Genomic DNA, 22,687 nt, shown 5'->3' on the forward strand with positions numbered 1-22,687 from the left:
GGCGACCAAACGCAGTGACATTCGTCAGCGTTCGATAACAACAATAACAACAAGAAAAAGGCCGCGATGAAAGAAAGAGAAAAAGAAGAAAACAATACATTAAAATCGATATAATAACACAACGATACGGCAAAGAACGAAGCGAGCGTCCCCGCACGAGGTCGAAACGAACGACTTCAACGATAGCGCAAGCGAGAAAAAAAGCTGAAAGAATCGAAGAGCGTCCGACATTTTGGCGTGCGAGATGTGTGATGATTGGTAGCCTGGTTTCCAATATGCTTCCGTTTACGCTACTGCAACGGCGATGCGTGCGAACAGGATAGGTGCAAAAAGGCTATTTACTTGATTGCCACCCTGATTGTGGCACGGGTAGAGTCCGACCGGTTTCCGCAGGTTCCGCTTGCCGCCAGGCGCATCGAGACAGGTTCGGTTACCGTAACCCATGTTTCTTACCTACATGTTGTTTCATAATTTGAGTATTATTTATGCACTTTCCGAAATGTCACCACTCCGAAGGTGTCTATTGTCGGTTGGTGTTAAGTTGCTCCACTCGCACCACCTTCCCAATAGACACCAAACGCTGAGCGATCTGTTGGAAAAGTAGAAAAGTACGGGCACACGCTGACCGAAACGGCGCAGCAGCAAACCAAACATTACCTCGCCCGAAGCAACCGCATCGCCGGGCACGAACAGCTCCGGATAGATGTTGTCCAGGTACCACCGGAACGACTTGCAGCCGAGCTCTTCGCGCAGCTTCTTGCGCGAGCTTACATCACCGTAATCACCCTTATCGTTACCAATGCGCTGGTAGTAGTACTGTGCGTACTCATCCATCCACACCTCCGCCAGCCGGACCGAGTTGCGCTTGATCACATTCACACCCGTTCGCCACTAAAGAGAAAGACACGTTTATTATTCGTTGCCTGGGGGCAGAGCTGCAACTCGATAGCTCTACCTTGTACGGCGAGCGTTTCCGGAAGATGTGTCCAACGTGCGAACAGGGCACAATCTCGAGCGAACCGCCACACATCCACGTCTTGAAGGAGAGCTCCAAATTTTCACCGCCCCAGATGTCGAACCCGGAATCGTACGTGCCGAGCCGCTCGAAAAATACACGATCGATCGCAAACAGGCCGCCCGCCATCGTTGGTGACCAAACGGGTTCCGCTGGGCTCTAAAAACGAGCAAAAAAAAGGGAAGTTTTAATGCGAACTGTTTGGCAACAAAGTGGAAAGTTGACAATGCTACCTTGTGTTTGCGCTTCTCCCGTTCCGGTACGGCATGCCAGTTGAACTGCAGGTTCCAATCGAAACCACCGACATTCACACCGCCCGAGTCGCGGTAGTGATACTCCATCGTGTTGTCATCGATCACGTCGATCACGGGACAGACGACCGTCGTCGAGTTGCGTGCGATACGATCAAGCAACGGCTCCAGCCATCCTACAAACAAGAAGTAAGCAGCCAATTAGTACGGAACCACTGTAGATGGACACCTTTTCAAATCAACTCACCGACAGTACATTCGCAGTGAGAGTCAAGATATGTTAGGACTGGTGCCGTCGCATGTCGAGCACCGAGCAGACGGGCACGAATGAGACCCTCGCGTTTGGCAGCACGCACGATCTTCACCTTCGGATAGGCGAGGAAATAGTCCTCCAGCTGCTTCTGCGTGTGAGCTGCAATGAAAACCATTCCATTGAAGCATCCATCTACAGTGAAAAGCCTTTAAAACACTCACGCATGTCGGAGAAATCATCGACCAGTATCACCTCCTTCACGAGCTGGTCCGGCGAACGGTCGAGCACCGAGTGAACGGTACGCAGCAGCACCGACCACGCCTCGTTGTGGAAGCAGATGATGACGGACGTCGGCGGCAGATCGTCCATGTAGCGGTCCGGCTCCTTGCACCACGCGTCGCGCGGATCGGGCAGCGTGCGCCGGATCGAGATCATGTCCGCCACGTACTGGTTGAACGCATTCTTGGCCCATCCGTCATCGACCAGCTTTTTCACCTCCGGCGTTAGTTCTTTCGGCAGCACCACGGGCTTGCCCAGCTCACCCGGACCGTCGCTCGGTGGCGCGATAACGCCGGGCAATGCGAGAGCTAGAAGAAAAGAAGCGCAGAAAATCAACGTCCACATCCGCCTAAAGGTAGACTATCCGCAGTGCACCACTATCGGTGTTATACGATACTCACCACCAGCGACACCGTTACCACTGGCGGGCGGCGAGTGTGACTGGGGCCGGCTCGGCTTCGACGGCAGCTCCTTGACCGTCTTCACCACCGGCGGCTCATCCAGATCCGGATCGACGCCTCCCGCACCTCCCTCCCCCTCATCGCCGTCCTCCACCCGGTTGTGATCGACAAAGTTCACGTCCGGCACCTCGGGCACGGCCGGATCCGGCCGATTTGCATCCAGCCGTGCGTTCTCCATAAACTGGTTGAACTTGTTCCGTATGCCTTCCAGCGGCAGTCGTCGCGGCGTCTCGTACTCGATCGCTCCGCCGCCGCTTGCCGCCGAGCCGCTGCCGCTCGGGCCGCCGGCCCGATTCGAATCGTCCGAGTAGAGCACAAACACGGCCATAAACCATACGACACCGCACAGGGCGGCCAGCTTCAGGAAGGACGATCTCCGTCTGCCGAGCAGCGCCATTTTTGTTGTTGCAGGCAGTGCTTTCCGGGCTAAATGTAGTAAACCGCCTGTACCGTACGATATGTGTTAGAAGCGACCTCTTCGCCTGTAGAATTATTCCTGAAGCGTTGTTGTTGAAGACAGTGATCGAGTGTTACGTTTCTATCAACGTACGATCACCTACGGCACATCGCTCCGTATCGCTGTACGCCTCAGACAACGCCCGCCACGGACGGTACCAGCCTTTGATGTTGGCTCGTTGGCTGAGTAAATACCGAACCTTTCGTCAAGTTTGCGTCGCATGAAATTAGCACCAAACTGTGCCAAAATGTGCCGTTTTCCTCCTTACAATTACAATTGATGATGCATCTGTTGCGCGTGATGTGTGTGTTTTACGTTGATATGTTTCACAATTTCTGCAAAGAAAAGCAAAGAAAAAAAAACACGACCGTGTGTAAGTCAATGAAATGTGCATCTTTTAGCGATAGCTTCACAATTAGTTCACGCTGTTTGATTTGATAAGCTCAATCAGATGGACCAGAGCCCGCTTCCCCGTCGTGCGTTTGTTTTCCCACTCACGTACGGACGTACACGCGCGGTTTGGAGATTTTACGCCTCAACGCGCTGCGCATCTTGTGAAGCTCCAAAAGAGCGGCCCGATGGCATCACCCACTGTCTTCGCAAAGGGGCGCGGACATAAACGAAGACTGGTGGGCCTTCTTTTCATGCTTCACCTGGCGTTGCATTCCACAGGCCCATCGCCCATCTCTGAGCACGTTGCTCGCAAGCGAAGCTGGCGAGCTGGTTACAAGTCGGGCGAAAGTGTAGACTCTTGAGAAGCTCAAGAGACCCTGTGGGGTTGGTGCGGAGTAGCGAAGAAGCGTCGGTCATCGTTGCCTAGACTTTGTTTGTGTCTCAGTCTGTGTGTGTGTGTTGGTTGAGAAAAAACAAAACAATAGATCGTATCTCCCAGCGGAGCTAGACGATTGCGCAATGACATCTTCTTTGAGCGGCAGAAAGTGAGTCGAAGCTAAGCTAAGACCATGCATAAGACTGGATTGAATCACTGCTGAAGATAGGTTACATGTTCTAGCATAATTTCGCAAAAAAGAGCTTTGTTAGTGAGGTCATAGTCTCTCATTTCAATTAGAGATAGCTACAATGATACGCCAATCAGAACGAGTTATAAATAAAATTCGCGTTTCAACGTACCATCGAGCCAGCTTTAACTAGAACTGGCCTGAGCTCGCTGCAGCATTCCAAAGCACCCACTTACATCTACAGCATGATGCAATTGATCGTTCCCTTTGTTGTAGGTAGCGAAAAAGCTCTAAATTGCATAATTGGCACCCTGCGGGAATGGCGTAGACAGCGGGGCAAATCCACGCCACAATAATCATAATCATCCGGTGGCGTTGCAAAGCAGAACCTAACAAGCATACAAGCGGTATGTGTTGGTGTTAATAAGCCACCGCCATGGGGATCCACAAATTGATACCTTCTCGCTGAACCATGGAGCAGTGTCGCATTACAAGACGTATGGAGAGAAAAGGTAGACGAAAAAGAGATGGCTTTGTTAGATGGATTAAGTCATTTTGGTTCCTTCAAGCACGCCTGAAGATATGCAAACTGAACAGCAAAGTCACACTATTATCACTCCTCATTGCTTATTGATCGTATTTAACGATAGCAATCAATTAAAGGGTTTTGTATTGATCTGTTTAAATAGAAATGAATTATAAAAGCCAAAACGCCCTCTTAATCTGATTTAATATCTCATCCAAATCCGCAACAAACTGCTAAACTTGCTCATGATGCAATTTATGTTTCACGCCATGAAACCACACGCAAAACGAAGCTTAATCCAAACCATAACCAACCATATCGTGTGTGGGCAATCAAATCAAAGAAAGTCAAAGGTTACAGCGGCCGCGTAACCGGCAGCATAACTCCGCGGTAGAAGAACCCCGAACGCGGAAGGCGAAAAAAGACAAAAGACACGAGGAAAAATAACAAATCCCAGCCCAGAAAAAAAAACAATGATCGGTATAATTATGTGATGAGATTGAAAGTTATCGCTGATGGGAATTTATTTGACGGTGCCTGGGAACGGGCCCCGACACTGGCAATGGTTGAGTGTCGCGTGGAATCGTAAATTTTCGTTTGCTACGCGTTTTGATTTTGGCCGTTTTTGTTTGTGCTTTATTTTCGTTTCTTTTCGTGGGCTTTACGGGGGGTGGGGGTCGTAATTGAACCACGGAATTGCCCCTACATATGCTGGGTGTAGTATGATGAGCTACGATTTGTACCGCGATGAAACCGAGAGGACACACCAAACACAATGGCAATGGGAGAAAATAATCATTTTCGTCTGTTTTTCTATCTGTTTGGCTTCTGGGACTGGGAGGGAGGGGATGATGGTTGTGTACAGTTTTGTTGTGCAATTTATTAAATCCCTCCAATTCCCATTTGTTTGAGTTTTGCTTTCTTCTCATTGTACTTCAACCGGCCGGCGTGTGCTGCCGGCGCCTCAAAGCGGATGAGGAATGTGAAGAATTACTATTGATTGAAGGGGCGTACAAACGGGCCGGGTGCATTGTAAGCACACAATTCGTATGCAAATAAGAGTATCATTGTCCCATGCCCAAGACCAGGTAATCTTGCGAATGGAGTTTACAATTACCGGTTGCATTTCTTGCTGCTCAATGTTCAAAACCAAACATAGAAAAGAGCGGCAACCAAAATCTCGTTCCAATGATGGAGCATCAATTTCACTCGGAAAGGTCCACAAATTGACGGCTTCGGGTCGCGCCAAAACCTACTTTGGCTGACCCTTGAAGCCCATCGATTTCGCTTGTTTTGATTTGCATTGAGCCGGTCGGCCAAAGATTGCTCCAAAAATCGGCCCACAAAGGACAAGGCCATGGGAAAAACGGCCGGCCCGAAATGACCGGTCCGGCGTAGGCATTAAACCCTCCATTACCGTGCTTGCGGTGCCATGGATCACACACACACAAACACACTATTTGGGCCGCTCATAATGCTGCGGCATTAATGCTTCTCGTGCCCTGCTTGAGGCCGAATTGTGCTGAGATGCATTTATCATCAAGGAGGTTTAGCTCCGAAATGAGGTACATTAGCCCTCATGGAACGTCGTAGGTTAGACCTTGGTTTAGAATTATGCTGGCGCTTAATGAATGAGCGTGAATTAATAAGTCTTCATTGCTAAAAAGTGTATTTTTACTTCAGTTGTTCACGTGACGTGCCTTTCTAAATTGCAGCATTAAATGTAATCGAACATCACAATAAACCTGTTACACCATCAGAAGAAACCATCTTTCACCTTTCGCTAAAGCAATCCTTCACTGGTCTCAGCTTTACTTCAACTGAAGCTCCAACAAATGATTATACCAGCCAATTGCGCGCCGGTCGTAAAACAAAATAACCGCTGTGTCTATACCAAACGGCCCACAACCCAAAACGATACGCGGTGGCACACCGCCATAACTTCAGCCGCATAGATTATAAAAATGTTGTCCCTCCCGCCGTGCCAAGAGAGTGATCCCACGGCGAAAGCGACGATTCCACCGTTTCGCTTATCAAACAGCTCCGAGAAACAATATAAAAGACGATCCGATGACAGCTCATTTACACGGGTTACTGGCTCCGCTGGCGTAGAAGATGGCGTAATCAAAAAGCTCTGCCTAACAACCGATCGAGTAAAAGTGATCGGCGAGAGGTTGAGACAAATTGAAGCAACAAAAAATGCGGAAGAAAACACGACATTTCGCACGATAGGTTCGATGGCTAAACACGGGCGTTGATGTCATTAATTATGGTGATCGTCTTCATGGCTCGCTCATAATTTCATACCCGCGCCGTTTTGCATTTTGTGGCCCGCATAACGCCACGGCAGATCGCGAAAACGTCAGACTCGGGGGCACACAAAATGAGGCTCATTAAAGCGAATCCAAAACGCCAATCTTTTAATTTACGACCCAACGAACGGTAACGACCGAGGGGAAAAATTGGGCAGAAACAAGACAAAAGACGCGTGTGCATCTTCGCTTCTTCTCACACCGCACGCTCGCGATTGACCATTAATTGATTTCCATTCACCCCCTCTGTGCCCTCTCTTTCTCTCTCTCTGTGCTTACCGATCCAATCGACCGTGAAGACGAATTTTCCCCGTTCAGCTCGCCGTCGGTTTTCGGTCCGGAATTCCGCGCGCGGCAAGTTTTGGCGTTTTTCCCACACTTTTCGATTGCATTATAACGAGCCGGCGCTGCCTGGCTCGGTGGTTATGTGTGTATGTGTGTTGCCTACGGCGGAGACAGTATTTTGAAGAACTTTCCTTTTCTAACCGTTTTCCGGGGGCAATTGTCGGCAATTCTCTTTTTAAACCGAACGGTAACCCCTTTAAAAAGCGATGAGGTTTCGTCGCAGTTTGTTGAAAGGGAAAAAGGGAACTTAGTTTGAAGGGGAAGGAGGAAAGGGAGTTGTAAAACGGGTGACATTTAATTCATTGCAGACACGCGTGTCCGTGTGCAGTGTGCGGAATTGCCTTTGACGATTGAAGCTGGCAGCTTTTGTGGAGAAACACGCCAACAGACTAATGCACATCGCAGCCAAGGGCATGAGAGAGAGAGAGAGAGCGAGAGAGAGTTGCACCTGGGAAAGGGGTAAAGTTTATGTGACATTTTTGTGCACATAAAAATTCACCATGCGAAACGGCACTTCGCCATCCCGGACCTAGATTTATCCGGTTGTGGTTGTGGCATGATCGATTCGAGGCACGTCAGCAATCGCGACAAAGAATGTTTCCTTCTTGCAAATGTGTCTTGGGCGCTGCTTTCTCCAATACTGCAAGTATGAGCAGCAAAAGACATATGGATTTAATCGCAAACGAAAATATTTCAAAAATGAATGAGAATCATATCATATTTCAAGTATTTGCAATTAACGCCTAAAGCTATGCACACTGCACTGCATTATTGTATTATTAAAAGGATTTTATTAAACCCATCGCCATAGAACGATCCTAATCAGATTAAAATGGTATTAAATCATGTGCACACTCACCATTACCCTCCAAAAGTGTTTAATTTCTCCCTTCACTTCGCTTCACGTATGGAAGTAAAAGTGAACGCGCCCGAAGTTTTTCCTGGTTCATCCAAATTCATGATGTCAATTTTTTAGATCTCTGCATCCGGCTTGTGCTTCGCATCGTGCAACAACACTTTCACACAGACACACAGGCCAAACGCCGCGCTCTATCATAAACATGCGCCACCTTCTTACACCTTCTTCAATTGCACGCACGGCCACTGTTGGAAAGGTGTTAAGCGCTGTTGAACCATCTGCGGCACGGCCTTTTGGGGAGCGCATGAGCTCATCCACCTCCACAACCAACCAAACCAACCCACAAAACCGTTCAATCTCGATTGAACGGAATGTCATACGGGTTTATGTCTTACCCTTCTTCTTGTTTGCCTCCCTCACCCCCCACGGGGACATGTTTTGGGTTATGAATTTCTGTTTTGCTGGAGGACCTCAGGCCGGACAGGGCTGAAAAGTAAAAGTACCATTCAAGATCGGGGGCTGTCCGGCCCAAAAGGAAAGAAGATGCGCCATCGAAACGAAACCAAACGGTCATTATTACGGGGGCGCCCCGTTTAGCTCTGCCTGTAACCCAGGGGAAAAAGGGAAGGCTGACTGTTTTTTACGCTAAAACCGGAGAAAGTTCAACCATTCCAGACGCCGCGGCCGTTACCGAACGCATCTTCTTCCCACCGGGAGTCCGATTAATTAGATAGTTTTGAGCGGTGTCTGCTTTTTTCATGCTGCTGCCGCCGTCGTGCTTACCTTAAACCGAACACCTTCGATTGGGTTCGATGTTTTGCCAAGAGCGTTGCGGTATGCGAAATAAAATTAATAGGCAATGGGTACGACGGATTAAATCACCCACTCGCATTAACATGAGGAAAGCATATCACAAACACCCAGCGCGCGGCTGTGAGGATTGAGTCTCGAAAATGTAAAACACTGACGCCACTTGGAAGCACACACAGACACACACAGCCTTTGGTTCATAAATATGATGGAATTTTTTGGCAACTTTCACGACATTTTCGGGGGCCTCCTCTTTGTCCTCCCCCGTTTTGTTTGGCAAGCGATGCGGAGAAGTCTCTCTCTATTAGCTAAATCTCTCCTTTTTTGGGTTCACCTTAAAGCGTGCGTTAAAGGACAACTAATCATCACTTCTCCCCCAAATTAACCTTCCGCGTATCCTGCGCCAAGCAGCGCAAAGCTTCCTCAAATTCGCTGGAACCGCCAACATCCCATCCAGCGCAGCTTCCACCGGCCAATTTGCATGCACAAATAAATCCCACGGTTACGTAAAGCGGCCCCGAACTCGTCCCGAAACGCGACTGTGACGAGACGTCTTCTTCTCTGGCATGGGCCACATAATTAACCGCCGTGTGTCCTTCCTGCCCGCGAGAGCGGGGCCAGCTTCCTCGCAACGCGCGCATAAAAACTTTCCCAATCTGCGCTCCCTCTGCCATCTATCTTGTTTTGCAATCGTTGGTGATTTATTGCCCGCAAAAGAACGCTCGCGCGCGCAAACTTTATCCATTTTTTGTGTGTTTCATCGGTTTGTTTTCTTTCTTGGAAGAGCAGTTAATTTGCTCCATCACCACCAAACCGCCCGAAAGTAGTCCCGTGTCCAGCTCAAAATGATAACGCCGAAAACAAAAAGCTTCGGTTGAGAAAATGCCTCGCTGGGAGTTACATTTTCCCCGACACTTTGACACTTAACGATTGCTTTGGTGGTGGTTTGATTTAAATTAGCAAGCGTGTTTTGTTCCACAAGCGTATCGCGCGCCTCGACACATGCTATGTGGATGGGATGGGATGGGAGGGCGGTACCCTTCGCCCTGCCGGTTGTTAAAACGATATGGCTGAGAGGCGATATGCTAATTAATGTGAGCACGCAACAGAAGGTTTTCAGTTTCATTTATTCGGCTGCCGCACGGTCGCCCGGCGCTTTTCCTTCAATTGAGTTGTACGTTTTCCACGGTTTTATTAAACTCTCTTGGCAGGGCGTGCTCTGCGCAGCCGTGCCGTGTGAGCTGTGGTGAGCTATTTTTGGGGCTCTGACATATCGTACCGAACGTTCATTACCGTCGAATGATGAAGATGGAAGGCTTCTGACAGTTTAAATTGATATACAAATTGTATGGAAAATGTGTTCCTCCTAGAGCAAGCGATCGTTAATTAGCACTGCAAATGGGAATAAAAATAGCCTAACTTTACTGATTATGATAGGCATATTGCAACACGATTCGAAAGAAAGCGCAACGTTTGTTACAAAACGTGAGAAAAGCCCCGGGAACTGATTTCCCGAAATCATTTGCAAAAGCTCATCGATATCTGATTTGATACAAGACTCAACTAATGACATGCGATGGGGCTGAGGAACCTTTTTCCGTGCGTCCTTTGCGACTGCCCTCGACAAGCACTAATCCGTGCGCTAGTACGCCGCCAAAAGGTTAAACCCTTCCGGACCACCACGAAAAGGGCAAACCACGATCGCCACGATCGAAGTGAAAAGATCTCCGCTTGGAGCAACTTTTCACCTCCTTTCAATCAACGCTTGTCTGTGACCGACTGGACAAAGAGCTCGCTGCTTTGCAGCCCTCCTATCTTCCTTCTCATCACCTGCCGATACCTTTTCGTGCATTACTGCCATTGCCGGCCTCCCTGAATGCACCGATGCAGAGACACATAATTGCAGAGTCACGCTCAAAGCTCAGTGCGCCGCCCGGTTGCTTTGTACCTCTTTGTGAGACTGTTAACACGGGTAAAGCATCCAATCGTGGAATGTGTTTAACTTGGAATAGGCCTTGACTCGACGCTGGCCCGATGTACGCTGTGTTGCTGTGAAGAGCACCGATGCAACAATAACAAACGGTTCAGCTTCAAGGGAAGATCCCATGACAGCGGTGAAGCGCACGGAACTCATCGTGCGCTCATCTTGGCAACACACGCCGCCGTGACACAACCGGACCACCGAAGGTCTTAATCTTTGCTCATTGATTAACTTTTAGATGAAGCTTAGATAGCAAGCTGCTCTTCGGAGAGCGAAGCAAAAAGGGCGCGAAAATTTAATAATCTTTTCCATCCTCCCGTACCAGCACGAAAGATGAATGACGTCGATCTGTGCCGTGACTCGTGACATCACCCAGCCAGGGCCCTTTACAACCGTGCCAGCAATCATCGCTGCAAGATGGAGTAACCTCAAAAGCACTAGACGACGAACGCGAGCTTCCCATCTTTTTTTTCGGTTGGGCCCCATCTGATTGTGTTTGAATCTCGCACACACATACGAGGGAGTGCCCCGAGCAGCCTCAAGAAGTTTGGAGCCCATTTGAAAAGGTCATTCTGGTATCTGATTCTCAAGAATAATCGGAGTTTGCGCCGCCGGCAAAACTTATCTCCAGCGACGAATGAAATATTAACCATGATTTATACATCTCTTGATCCCCTCCAGACACACATACGGGCAAAAAGGTGCAGGAAGCGACAAAGGCGGCCTGTAAATCATTTAAATTGCCTGCGACAGAGAGTGCTAAATGTCAGGTCAGTTTCAAATCGAACTGGCTTCCCTCCTCAATTGGAGTAGCAGTGCAGTGTAGAGAAAGCGTTAGCACGGAAGGTGCTCCATGTCTGGCGGGCGTTTTCTTCCCAGTCCCTGTGGGCATCGGGTTGACAGGTTGGTTGAAAGAAAAACGGAAGCCCTAGAAAGTGGCTGCAGCCAGGGGGAAAAGAGAGAGAGAAAAACCGGAATCAAACACACACACATGCACACCGACATCCTCTCAATGTAACGATATTGACAGTTTCCTCCGTAATTAAGATGATTGGTCGATAACAACACTCAAACGCATCGCGATTTGCCACCCTTACTCTGCAGGGTTTGCTGCTTTCCCCCGTGAGGGAAATGAGGGGTTCGTCGTCGTGCTTCGGTGGCGCATTTTAATTAATCCATTGGTGTGAGTTGTTTCTAGCTGCAACGTGTTGAAGTTTTTCTCCGGTTCGTGAGAAAGAGGAGGAGGCCGATGGTTCCGGTCAACGGGTACACGACCCGGTGTGCGTGCGTGCGCGTGTGTGTGTATGTAAGAGGTTCGAGAGATTGAAATGTAGCAAAAATAAAATAAAACGGTCACTCCATAACTAGACCGGAACTAACGGAAGTACGGCAAGGGGCGCCGGGTTCACTGTGGGTGAGTGTGTCGTGTGGGGTGAGTTTTTCTCACACATGCATGCAAAGGTTGTTGGTGGAAAGCTTCTTTTAAATGATGAAATTAACAGGATTTTGCTGTTCCTTTATTGAATTATGCTTCCTAATATTCATTTCTGTTTATTTTTAGTGTCCACAGGTCTTTGTGTGATAGAAACATTCCATTTTTTGTCTTTCAATACGATGTTCTTCGCATTTAGAGTGATTAGCATCTACATTCACTCTATCTGGGTCAAACGAAGCAGATTGTTACCCGAAATGGGACCGGATTGCAAGTTGAAACATAAATATCTCTTTAAAGGCTGTTTGTTTTTTGCATTTATTGCCTCCCCATCACCCATGCACACTGACCCATCGCCAACATTGCCCTTTTGAATGCATAATAAAGACGTTTAAATATTATAATTACTCATCAACGGCCAGCAGCAAACAAACAGACCGCGTGACACAATGGTCCGCCCGTCCGATCTTGATCCGTGAAATGTAAATCCCGCGCACAGCGACGAACCTCCCTACCTTATCCGGATGCATTTTTCATCAAACCGTGACCGGGGCGCTTGCGAAACAAGGTGTGTGTCCTTGAATCACACCCACCCTTCTTGTACGGTCCCCTATTGGCATGGTAAAGTACAATTTAAATTTGTAACACATTAAACTGAACCAATCGCGCACACCAGCGAACGAGCAAAACAAAAACAAAAAATGCGTAAAATAATTAACAAACAAAGGAGCACAGTGGTGTCGACGATGCGATGCTGCGCCTCTGCTGATGCTGTGCCTGCATTCTCTCATTGTACTAAAAACCACCCCTGTGTGTGTGTGTATGTGGGTTGACGAATCGCGCAATCGTAACCTTCGAATGCAATGTGCGCCGGCTAATGCGATTCGGTTGACTGTTTAACGAGAATTCCGGCTCTTGTTCAGAGCCTTGAAACATCAACACCAACACTAAAAACACAGTCTCCAGAAAGTGAAATACACTGCGGCAGTGAGTGGTGATTGGGGCAAATTAAATTATGCACCCTTCTCTACTGCGACAGATCGGCAAGCGATGCAACTTCCGGTGTGCGAGGTTCGATTTCACCGACGCCACCGCCATCACCTGACCCTGCGAGGTCAATAATTACAGCCCGAAGTGAAAAAGCTGGCGACCATTTTCCAATCGTTATTGGCCAGCAGACATGCAAATTCCGTGGCTCTCGAAACCGTGTTTGCATCATGCCGTGTTTCACTGCCACGGTACATCCGTTTCACGCCCGGTCTGGTTATGTGTGTGTGTGTGTGTGCGGTGAGCCGTTTATTTTTCATCCGCGTCCCATCCGTCTGCGAGGTGTCGTCGCGCATCATTTGCGTTTGCGGCAACAAACAAAGTAACAAAAACACAAAAAAACTCGCCCGCCGACATCCAAACACGATTATCATCACCTGCGGGCCGGAATAGGAGGAAAATAAGGTCCGATGAGACATGGAAAATCAATCTCGTTAGCAAAAGACGAGGTTTTGATTTCGGGTTTTGCTGTTTTGCGTGCACGCACCGGCGACAAAGAGAGAGAGAGAGAGAGAGAGAGAGAGAGAGAGAGAGGGAGAAATGGAAATTAGAGTGACAAAAAGTATAATTTAACACACGAATGCGCGAATGTGAATCCAATCAACTCCGGCGGGGGAAAGTCGCCAGTCGGTGTCACATAAAAATGGTAACCAGATTGGAAGCTGCCAGCCAGGGGGGGGGGAGGGGCACAGCGGGGTGAGAGAGTGATGATGGCAGTGATTATGCGTAGCAAAAAATGTGCTTTTGTATAAACATTTCACGACAAATAAGTACAGACATTATTTAAACAACATCTTGGCGAAAAATTATATCATCCTGCGACGTATCGAGTTACTCTCCGTGACACTTGTCTTCACCCCCAGAGTCTTCAGCCAATGGAGGAGTGAGTGAATGCACAAAAACGTAAACAGAAGAAAAAATTCCCATCCCCATGGTCACGAAACCAAATCAACACCAGTTAGCGCGTCAGCCACTGGTCGGCGTCCTTTCCCCATCAAACTAGGTCGTACGAAAGCGAAAGCCATTTTCACCCTCTCTGCGCCACTTGAACGGAACTGGCTCGTGGCGCCCGTGCGACACACATGCAAAAGCGCAAGATGACAAACACGCCCGAGCAGCGGGCCGATTGCGGAAGCATAATAATGATTTGCCGAGGTTAAGCAACAACAAAAAATGCATGCCATTTCACACAAAAAAATAGGCTTTTCTTGGGGCCTATTATGCAGCAAGATCGGTATGGAAATTGGCAAAGATAGTTAGTCGCCACTGGGGGAGGGTGTTGCTGCATCTTGGCGCGTTTATTAGCCGCTCTCCCACACACAAACACACACACACGCACGGGTTGCATCGCCAGGCAACCTGAAACCTGAAGTTGTGCAGCACCAGCAAAACAAAAGACATTCCCGGTAGCAGCCCCTAATGCCATCACACATGCGGTAACGACGTCGCAAACGAAACCGTCTCTCTCTCTCGCTTACCGGGGGGAGGGGGTGGAGTTTTATGTAAATTGTACGGTGATATTTAAGCACAGCTTATGATAATCGTCTTGAACGAGAGAGAGTACACCGCCACAGCAACCACCAAACACACACACAAAAAAATGGAATGCATCAAAATGCTAGAGGGAGCAGAAAAAACCACAAGTAGCACGTCATAAGGGGCAGAGCCCGGACCCGGGAAGGTGCACTCGACTCACGTGCGCCATTTATGCATCATTTTTTGTAACACAATTTTTCATGTTTTTTGCAACACCCTAGCGTCGGGTCGGAACTTGGCTGATTGGTCATTTAGTCGGTGCGGTGAGGTTTTGTCGCCCCCGAGACTATAAAATGCCACCCATAACATGCTGTCGGTGTTGCTGGTTAGATGAGCATTGGGTGAAGAAAGTGAAACTTTTTTCACATCCCTTTGAACGCTCACAAATGGGACGGCGGGGACGGCCAATGGGACGGTGTGAAGTTTTTTTACGTAATTATTATTCCCGGCATCACTTTTCAGCCGCTCGGCATCTTCTCTGTTGTTGTTTTTTTTTTTGCTGTTTTTTCACACCGATAGAAAGATGGACACAACTGGCTCGTGTGCAATAAAGTTGGGATATGTTTTCATGACAAAAGTGGGATTAAAAGTTGCGCTTTAAGGTGCTTTTATTGCTTTACTGCGCTACTGCGCCTACAGTTCCGGCGAATTGGTCAGCTGCCAAAAGCTGTTTAAATAACTAGTATGATAATCGTAAAGCTTCCCATATTCCCAAACCTACTTAATGCTTCAGGTTGATACCCGGGAAAAGGTGCCATTACATAAAAGCATAAAACAATAATTGGCAAGGGTATAAAATTATGCAAGCGCGTAAGAGAGTTGTGGGTTACGAAGAGCGAAACAAATATCATTTTAATTTAAAAAAAAGAAAGAATGTTCTTGGAACAAGAAATAAAATTGTGAAAATTCTCACAAACGAAACGAGATGAAATGCCGACAACATTCCAGTACAACAGGTTACCATACTTCCGACCATTCCACGTTACCGCGTGGTTCGGTTCGTACGGTTTTGTTTACTTTTTACAGTACATTCCGACGCTTTCTACCAGCAGCAAAACGTGGCCACACCAAGGCCCACCACGGTCAAAACCGAATCCACGTTACAATCACGCCCGCAAGAGGACAAGCAGAACGTTGTTGGCCGTGTTTTCGTTTGCCCGAGAACACGTGCCCTCAACTCTCCCACGCCACCTCGCTCCCCCGTGTGCTGATGAGTGTTTATCTTTTAAGCACTCGCTCTTTTTTTTTTTAGTTTCGAGCAGGCGTCGTAGGTGAAACAACATAAACATCTAGCTGTACGGCCCTTTCGGGGGGACAAGGGTGCGTTCTAAATGGGAAAGGTGGAGGAGGAAAGGTACGCACAGATTAACCACGTACAGGCGTGTGTCTGTTTGGATATCTGTCGTGCTTAATCCTACTTAGAATCCATAATCATCTTCGACAGCTTCAATCTTTTTATAACACAACATGAGGCGGGCAAATGCACTGCAGCATATTGCTATGTTTCGCAGAGTTTCCTTTTCCAACGATTTCTCAAGACAGTCCCCCGTTGCTGTTGCGATGTCTTTCAGCGTGTGAGTAATCCCATAAAGATGAGCGTTCGTATGGAAGCATACACAAAAAAAGAGAAGATAAACACACTAGAGAAGCAATCGAGTGGATTGAACCGTTAAAACGAAACCAATCGACGGCGCGTTAAAAAGGGCTCCGGAGTTCGGCGCCGGTTGGTGGCAGTGGCCGCTGATAGGCTTAAAAGGTGGGAACGTACGAAGAAAGGTAAACACATAACAGATGCAATTAAACACACGATAAGCATGCTAACATGCATCGACAAACAAGCACTGGCGCTCACTCACTCGCTCTCGCTCTCTCTTTCTTAGAGGGTCAACAAATCATGCATATATAAATAGTTGCGAAAAGCCTTCAACTTTACTTTTGTGAAGAAATCAAGATCACAGAAACATAATTAAACTATTCAAGCGTCATTACAACACATTCATTAAAGCGACAACTTCGTTCAACAACCTTATTTGCGCTTGTGAAATCGATTCGATTGAGTGTACTTTACCCCATCCTCTCCAACACAAAGAAACCCATTTCCAACAATCGTTTCGAACCCACAAAAACGATCACTACTTGAAGCCAGCTCATAAAACAATCCGAGACAGGCCGCGCTCGACTCGCCGACTCCCGATCGGAAGAAAAGCTAATCAAAATGCACACTCACAAAAAATAATACTGAGCTCTTTCCTCTACGCCGCTCTTCCAGCGGAAAAAGGGAAATTCTCATCAACAGGCCCAAAGAACAGACAACAACAACTGCGCGCACACAAAAAACCCCTGGCAGCCCTTTGAAACACATGCTCCGGATGCTGATGCGCAGTACAGACGCAGCCGCGCAGCATTTAAACAGCAACATGCGTATATCTCTGCAATGTTACGCAGGCGCAAGCGCAAGCAGCGCCACCGAATAGAGTTACCGCGCGCTGGTAATTAGCGCTGGGTAGAGACCAGCCCGGCTTGAGGCTGAGACGGAACTTCATCCGGGAAAGGGTTGTGGCAAAGCGATAGCAGTAGGTAGCAGCAAACACGTGGAAATGGGATTAATTAATGGGCTGTTTGGCGTATCTTCGGCCCTAACAAGCAGGCTTGAAACGTGTGGTTTGGAAACAAAAAAATGAGATTGAAGCAAATGTTTCCGAGGAAGAGAAGCAGATACAACTGTTTTAAAACATATAGGGGAACATTCAGCTTAATATTAGCGCGTACGAAATAGGTTCCCAAACTGCTCACTCAACTGGGACGATATAATGCACGCCCAAGCCATTCATACAACCCCTCATATGCATTGTACCTCATTAGTCGCAGCAGTCATCGCGTTAGTTCACAAACTGTTGTGCACCCTCACACGAGGTTACTTCCTTTGGAGGCATCTATTTGATGTACGAGCGGACTGATCATAGTGTTCAGCATGATTATAGGATGCGATCAGGCAGCGATCGATGACGAGGTTCTTTTCTCAACCATCCCAACACGATCGTGCAGCAGAGTGAACTCAACGCTACATAATGAGAGTTCATAAGGCCACTCCATTTCATCACCAGAAAAGCAAATAAATAATTTAACGTTCATGCATCGATCGGTTCAGCACGATCCGCATGGCTGGTGTTAGGTCGATGAAAACTCGATGAAATCAAATCCCAACTGCTGCGTTCCCACTGCGAACGAATCAATCCATTCAACTGGCGGCGGGTTTTGACTAGTTTTGAGTCTAAGGTGTCATAAGCTGGGTCGCTTTCTTTCACTCTCCCTTTTTTCTCCATTGATCTCGAAGCAGCACAACTCGCTGTACGCCGGCAATGACTTGCAGACGGCAATGTTTTCCAACGCAACCTCCCGCCCCGTTTCCATTCCCACAACATCTACACACACCCAGAGCGTCTTCAGCGCCATGACCCGCTCAATCGCTTCATCTATCGAAAAGTTAGTGCTTGTTTTACATTGCAGCTAACACGAAGCTGCGGGGAGCGCGGTGAACTTGACGCTCAACCCTTGGCGGATGTCGATCGAGTGTGCTGCAATTCGAGCTGCGTGCAGGCACGAATTTCCCAGCCCGACGTGCGTTTGATTGCGCTAGAAATACGCGTCCGAACACGTTGGCGGCGCAGGCGAAAGTCAGGGGCGCGGCCTAAACATGCCGGTCGATTACCAATGAGGCGCGAAAATTGTGAATGCTTCCAGTACAACCGCATTCGGAGTGGCAAGCGAAGCGCGAAACTAGTGGTCACTGACACAGAAGGATAAAGTCAAGGGACCTAGACGCACCTTGCTAGTTGGTGTGGTTGGTGGTCATGGTCAAGAAATGAGTTTCTATGGTAAATGGACAGGAACTTGCCTAACGAGAAGGTTGTCTGAGAAGCAGGATGTTCTTGGAACTCGATTGCTCATACCCTCAGAGCCTCAGAGATATGCGGAGATGCTAAAACAAAGAGCTCCGATGTCTAATCCAAGTTTGAATATCTACCCAGAAGAAAGATTATCGGTCGTTATTCCACGAATTGATGTTCTTTTGTGGTTTCTTGCTCCAAATCAAAACGAGCCAACCAAGGCTGGACCAGTCAACGGGAACGCCAAGATCCAATTGTTGCGCCACATCCACAAAAATACAATTCTCCACTGATTGATCTTTAATGACCAACCACAAGAAGGCGAACCCCCTCCTCTGCCTTACTGACAACCGGTAGTTACACGGGGCATTTTCGTTTAATGCTGCTTAGCATAAACGTTCTCCCCCACAGCCATTAGGAACTCCTCCAGGGCTGCCCACCGCCGTTCCCGAGTGTCGCAGCGGCCGTTGATAGTAGCGTGCAACCAGAGCCAGGCACCTAACCACCATTCCCACCGACAACTCCCGAGACGAAGGGCTTCGAACCACTCAGCTGGTTTTGATGTACATTTAATTCGTGGCGGAAATCAATATGATGCGTCCAGCCAGTCAACCAACCACCCGGGGGCAAGGGGCCGAATGCTACCCTTAATCGTGTGCACCCAAGCAGCAGTGGGGAAATCTAGGTCAGGTCCGGGGAGGTACTTATAGGATTTGGAAGAGACTAACGATGAGAAACCCTAGAATGAAACCGGGTAATGATTTATGTGATGAGAAGGTTTCCGCGCGGGAGCTCGTAATCGTGTTGGTGGACGTCGTAAGAAAGTGCAAGAGTCGAACCAAGCGGGAACTCTGCTTGATTTGCTTGTGAGTCAAAGACTGCTTTTACCTTATTATGATTGCATTTACTTCAGAAGAAATTACTTTTGATTTGAAATTGATTTGAATCCATCATGCTGAAAGACTTCGTTCGTTATTAATGTTTATGCTTCTGCGAGACACAAACCGCTCAAATGCGCACGTGCAGCGATGCTTCCATGGAGTAGATGGCCCAAAACGGTCATCCCAAACCCATTTCTTGGACGCATAATTGCCGGCCCCATTTCAAGAAGACACGCGAAACATCACCTCACACGTCCAAAACGGGGAATACACATACGTCTAATTGTGGCCGCGCGTGTCATTAAATCAAATTACCAGACTATGCCGGTGGCAAATGGCAATTTGTCGTACATGTCCACCAACTCACCTGAAGAAGCGAGAGTACCACCAGTACAGGGTAGCGTACACAAGCAACGGAAGCGGCAGCACGGGTTACCGTGTCATGTCAGGGCCATCATCACCATACAAGAGGGCAAGAGTCGCATCTCTTCTGAAGTGTGTCGGCATGGAGATGTAGATAGAGCCGTCCGATAATTTTGGAGCGAGCACGGGCCAAACCGAAGCCGGTAAACAGGCCAGGTAAACACAAACGGGGTAAGAGCATAATCGGTGACCAATTAGAAACAATTGTGGCCAGCAAATGGCGAATGGTTCCCTCCCGCCCCCAAAGACACTCGCAGATAGTGTACGCACACGTGTTCTAATGATCGTTGCGGTGGCGAATGAGCAAGCATCTTCCAGCAACACAGCCGAGAAAAGCCCACGGATGCTAATGGTGGTTTAAAGAAAGTTATCTACCCAATGCCATCGGCGACAACAACTGCTTGCATCTTCTGAGCGTTGGAAGTCAAAAGATGCAAATAAGCTTGCAGTTCGTGCTGTGTTTTTATTCTCCTTGCCTTCTCTTTTAACCGGTGTCGGCGTGGAGGAATGGTGGCGCGCATGACGCACCCACAAGCTTATCTGGTTGCATTTGCATTGCTAACAAGCACCAGCCAAACAAACCCACGGTAGCCTAAGGCAATTATGTGTTTGCTGGTCGGTTTGTGTGGCGTTTAAGCTGCTACACACGATGACGATGTGCGATGAAAAGTTTTTGGAACGATTCTTTGGAAGGCTTTGAAGGTTCCAAGAGCTCAAAACGCTTGTTTTTTGGAGGAAGTTTGAGGGGTGATACTTTTCATAAACGAGGATTACCGGATTTCTTGGTGCTCATTGCAAAAAGCCTTCCAACATCTCTCCGAACTTCATTTCAGGAATTGGTATACTTCTGCAGAGAAGAAACAGATGTCGCTCAGAAGACACATGCCACGACTTTGAACTTCAAAACGAAGTCTTCCCCACACAAAAGCAAAAAAGTGATGAAGACACTAACAAGTTGTAATCTCTATTCTTCACCGTAACCAGTGTTTTGATGCTTCGCCACCATCAACATTCATCCGTTCCTTTTGCACAACAGCTGATGTCGTTTTCGAAATCGTTCCCAATCTTGTTTGCTGACGACTCCTCCTCGGATGTGTGTTTCTCCCCAAGAATGCAGCTCTGGTTGTTCTGCCCACTCGGCCCACAACACGATGGCTGCGGAACAAATTGGTTGCGGTTGCACGCTACACTGTTGTGTCGTTATTCACCCCGCTTATCGAACGTCGACTGCGGGTTCGACACGATCCACAACGTCGATTTGAATAAACGACCTTTCGATGGGCTCACGACACCCAGCACAGTCGCAGCACAGAACGAGAGAAAATGAGAGAGAACGAGAGAGAGAGTGGGGTGATATGTTTATCGTCTTCGATGGTACTTCCATCGGTGCCGCGCAGCACGAAAGCCCTACCGTGTTCTAACTGTTGTTTCATTCTTCGTCGCCCCAGTATTTGTTTGTTTATGTGGTGGTAGTGGTGGTGCTGCTGCTGATGCACCAACATACCACCCACCCTGGCGGCACTTCTTGTTTTCTCCCGTAAAAACCGGCCAGCCAACGATGAGACTTCCCTTCCGCCCTTTCTACAGAAAACTGCATTCGAGGCGCATCCCATAAAGGTCAATGCACTCGAATTGGCTCGATGGTTGCGGGACGCCCTAGGACGGCGCAAGCAGCAAAACCCCACGGATGCACGCATTTCGAGCTGCTCGAGGGCTTCGAGGGCTTCCTATTATCATCAAACCCGTTCGCGGTGAACCGTTCCTTCGGTCCGCGCTTCGCCGTGAATCGTGACCGTGACCGGTTTTGAAGATTTTTTATCTTCCCTCTCCATCGCCATCCAACCCTTTCCTACCGGGGTGGAATTTCAAATAAGTTGCATCCTCCCAGTTTTGAATACTGCACAAACTCAACTTCCCGCAAACGCAAACATACCACTTTTCTCTCTCATTCTCTCTCTATCTTCCCGCAAAAGAATGAAGCACACATTGCGGAAAGTCATGAACGAACTTTCTCCAGCAACTTTAAGCAACGGCCAAAGTATGGGGGGGGGGGGGGGGGGTATGCGGGAAGACTACTTCCCAAAAACTTTGCTCGGGTCTCGCATCCCGTCGGGTGAGGGCGTGAGAATGGGCCATAAATATGCAAAAATCATAATTTGCGCCAGAAGTGTTCATTAAACGTAAAGCATACAATAAAAATCCATCACCGAGGCAGCTCCGTCACGTCCGGTCCGGCCGGTGCTCAGTACTGTTCCTTGCCACGGGCATCTCCCCGTACAATGCACACAGAGAGGCTTTTTTGTATGTATTCGGTGTAGTGATTGTACACCCGGCCTGTAATTTGACCGTTTAACATTATTTGAAGTTTCGACCCCAAACCCTTTACCGGACGCAGGAACGTTCCGGGTTGGCGCTTCTTAGGGAACGAACTTTCTTAACGGGAAACGAATATTTTACGGGTCGGTAGCTTTGCTTTTCCCGATGCGGTGCGCGTCTTTTTTTATGTGCTGCATAAAGTTTTGCGGTTTTGGTTTGGAGATGATAGTATTAAGTTTGAACCTTACATTCTATCATTGCATGTGAGCAAACATTACCATGCATTACCAGCTCATGTCTTTGGGATTTAATTAAAATAGTTCCAAAAAAATCGGTAAAGCGTAAAATCTCCCATTCCAATGCACACAAGCTTTACTTGCGACGGTTTTATTAGCAAAGCGACAAGGTTTCAAAAACATTGCCATTTTCACTCAATTCATATGAATTCAACCAATTACCATTATGTTTTATTAATGTTGGAGTCTCATGCTTACGTGCAACGTTTTCGTTTCCTTCTCGGAACTCAAGCTAAGTTTTAATTCAGCAGCTCATAAAATGTACTATTTGACGTGCCATTTTGTATGCTTTAACAAACCCCACACATCACACACGTTACTTACGTTCAGAGAGCAATCGCCCTCTCCATTGCTTGCGCTT

The 22,687-nt window shown here is 48.0% G+C and overlaps 2 protein-coding genes across 11 annotated transcripts in view; one reads left to right on the forward strand and one right to left on the reverse strand.

Annotated features, from left to right (window-relative positions):
• Positions 1 to 22,687, forward strand: part of LOC3291539 (neuroglobin) — an 81,121-nt gene that overhangs the window by 12,671 nt on the left and 45,763 nt on the right. The window lies entirely within an intron of this gene.
• LOC1280429 (putative polypeptide N-acetylgalactosaminyltransferase 9) overlaps positions 1 to 22,687 on the reverse strand; it is a 60,876-nt gene that overhangs the window by 4,362 nt on the left and 33,827 nt on the right. For 8 of the 10 annotated variants that reach the window (XM_061658412.1, XM_061658408.1, XM_061658411.1 and 5 more), the window contains 7 exons: positions 2,200 to 3,051; positions 1,741 to 2,106; positions 1,514 to 1,678; positions 1,249 to 1,442; positions 956 to 1,174; positions 658 to 891; positions 343 to 453 (listed from right to left, as the gene is read on the reverse strand). In XM_061658412.1, coding sequence (XP_061514396.1) covers positions 343 to 453; positions 658 to 891; positions 956 to 1,174; positions 1,249 to 1,442; positions 1,514 to 1,678; positions 1,741 to 2,106; positions 2,200 to 2,656 — 1,746 coding nt within the window. In that variant the 5' untranslated portion in view covers positions 2,657 to 3,051. The remainder of the gene's footprint in view (positions 1 to 342; positions 454 to 657; positions 892 to 955; positions 1,175 to 1,248; positions 1,443 to 1,513; positions 1,679 to 1,740; positions 2,107 to 2,199; positions 3,052 to 22,687) is intronic. The other 2 variants (XM_061658413.1, XM_061658410.1) reach the window with 1 other exon arrangement.

The sequence above is a fragment of the Anopheles gambiae genome, chromosome 3 (assembly GCF_943734735.2).
Source record: "Anopheles gambiae chromosome 3, idAnoGambNW_F1_1, whole genome shotgun sequence".
NCBI classification, from domain to species: domain Eukaryota; kingdom Metazoa; phylum Arthropoda; class Insecta; order Diptera; family Culicidae; genus Anopheles; species Anopheles gambiae.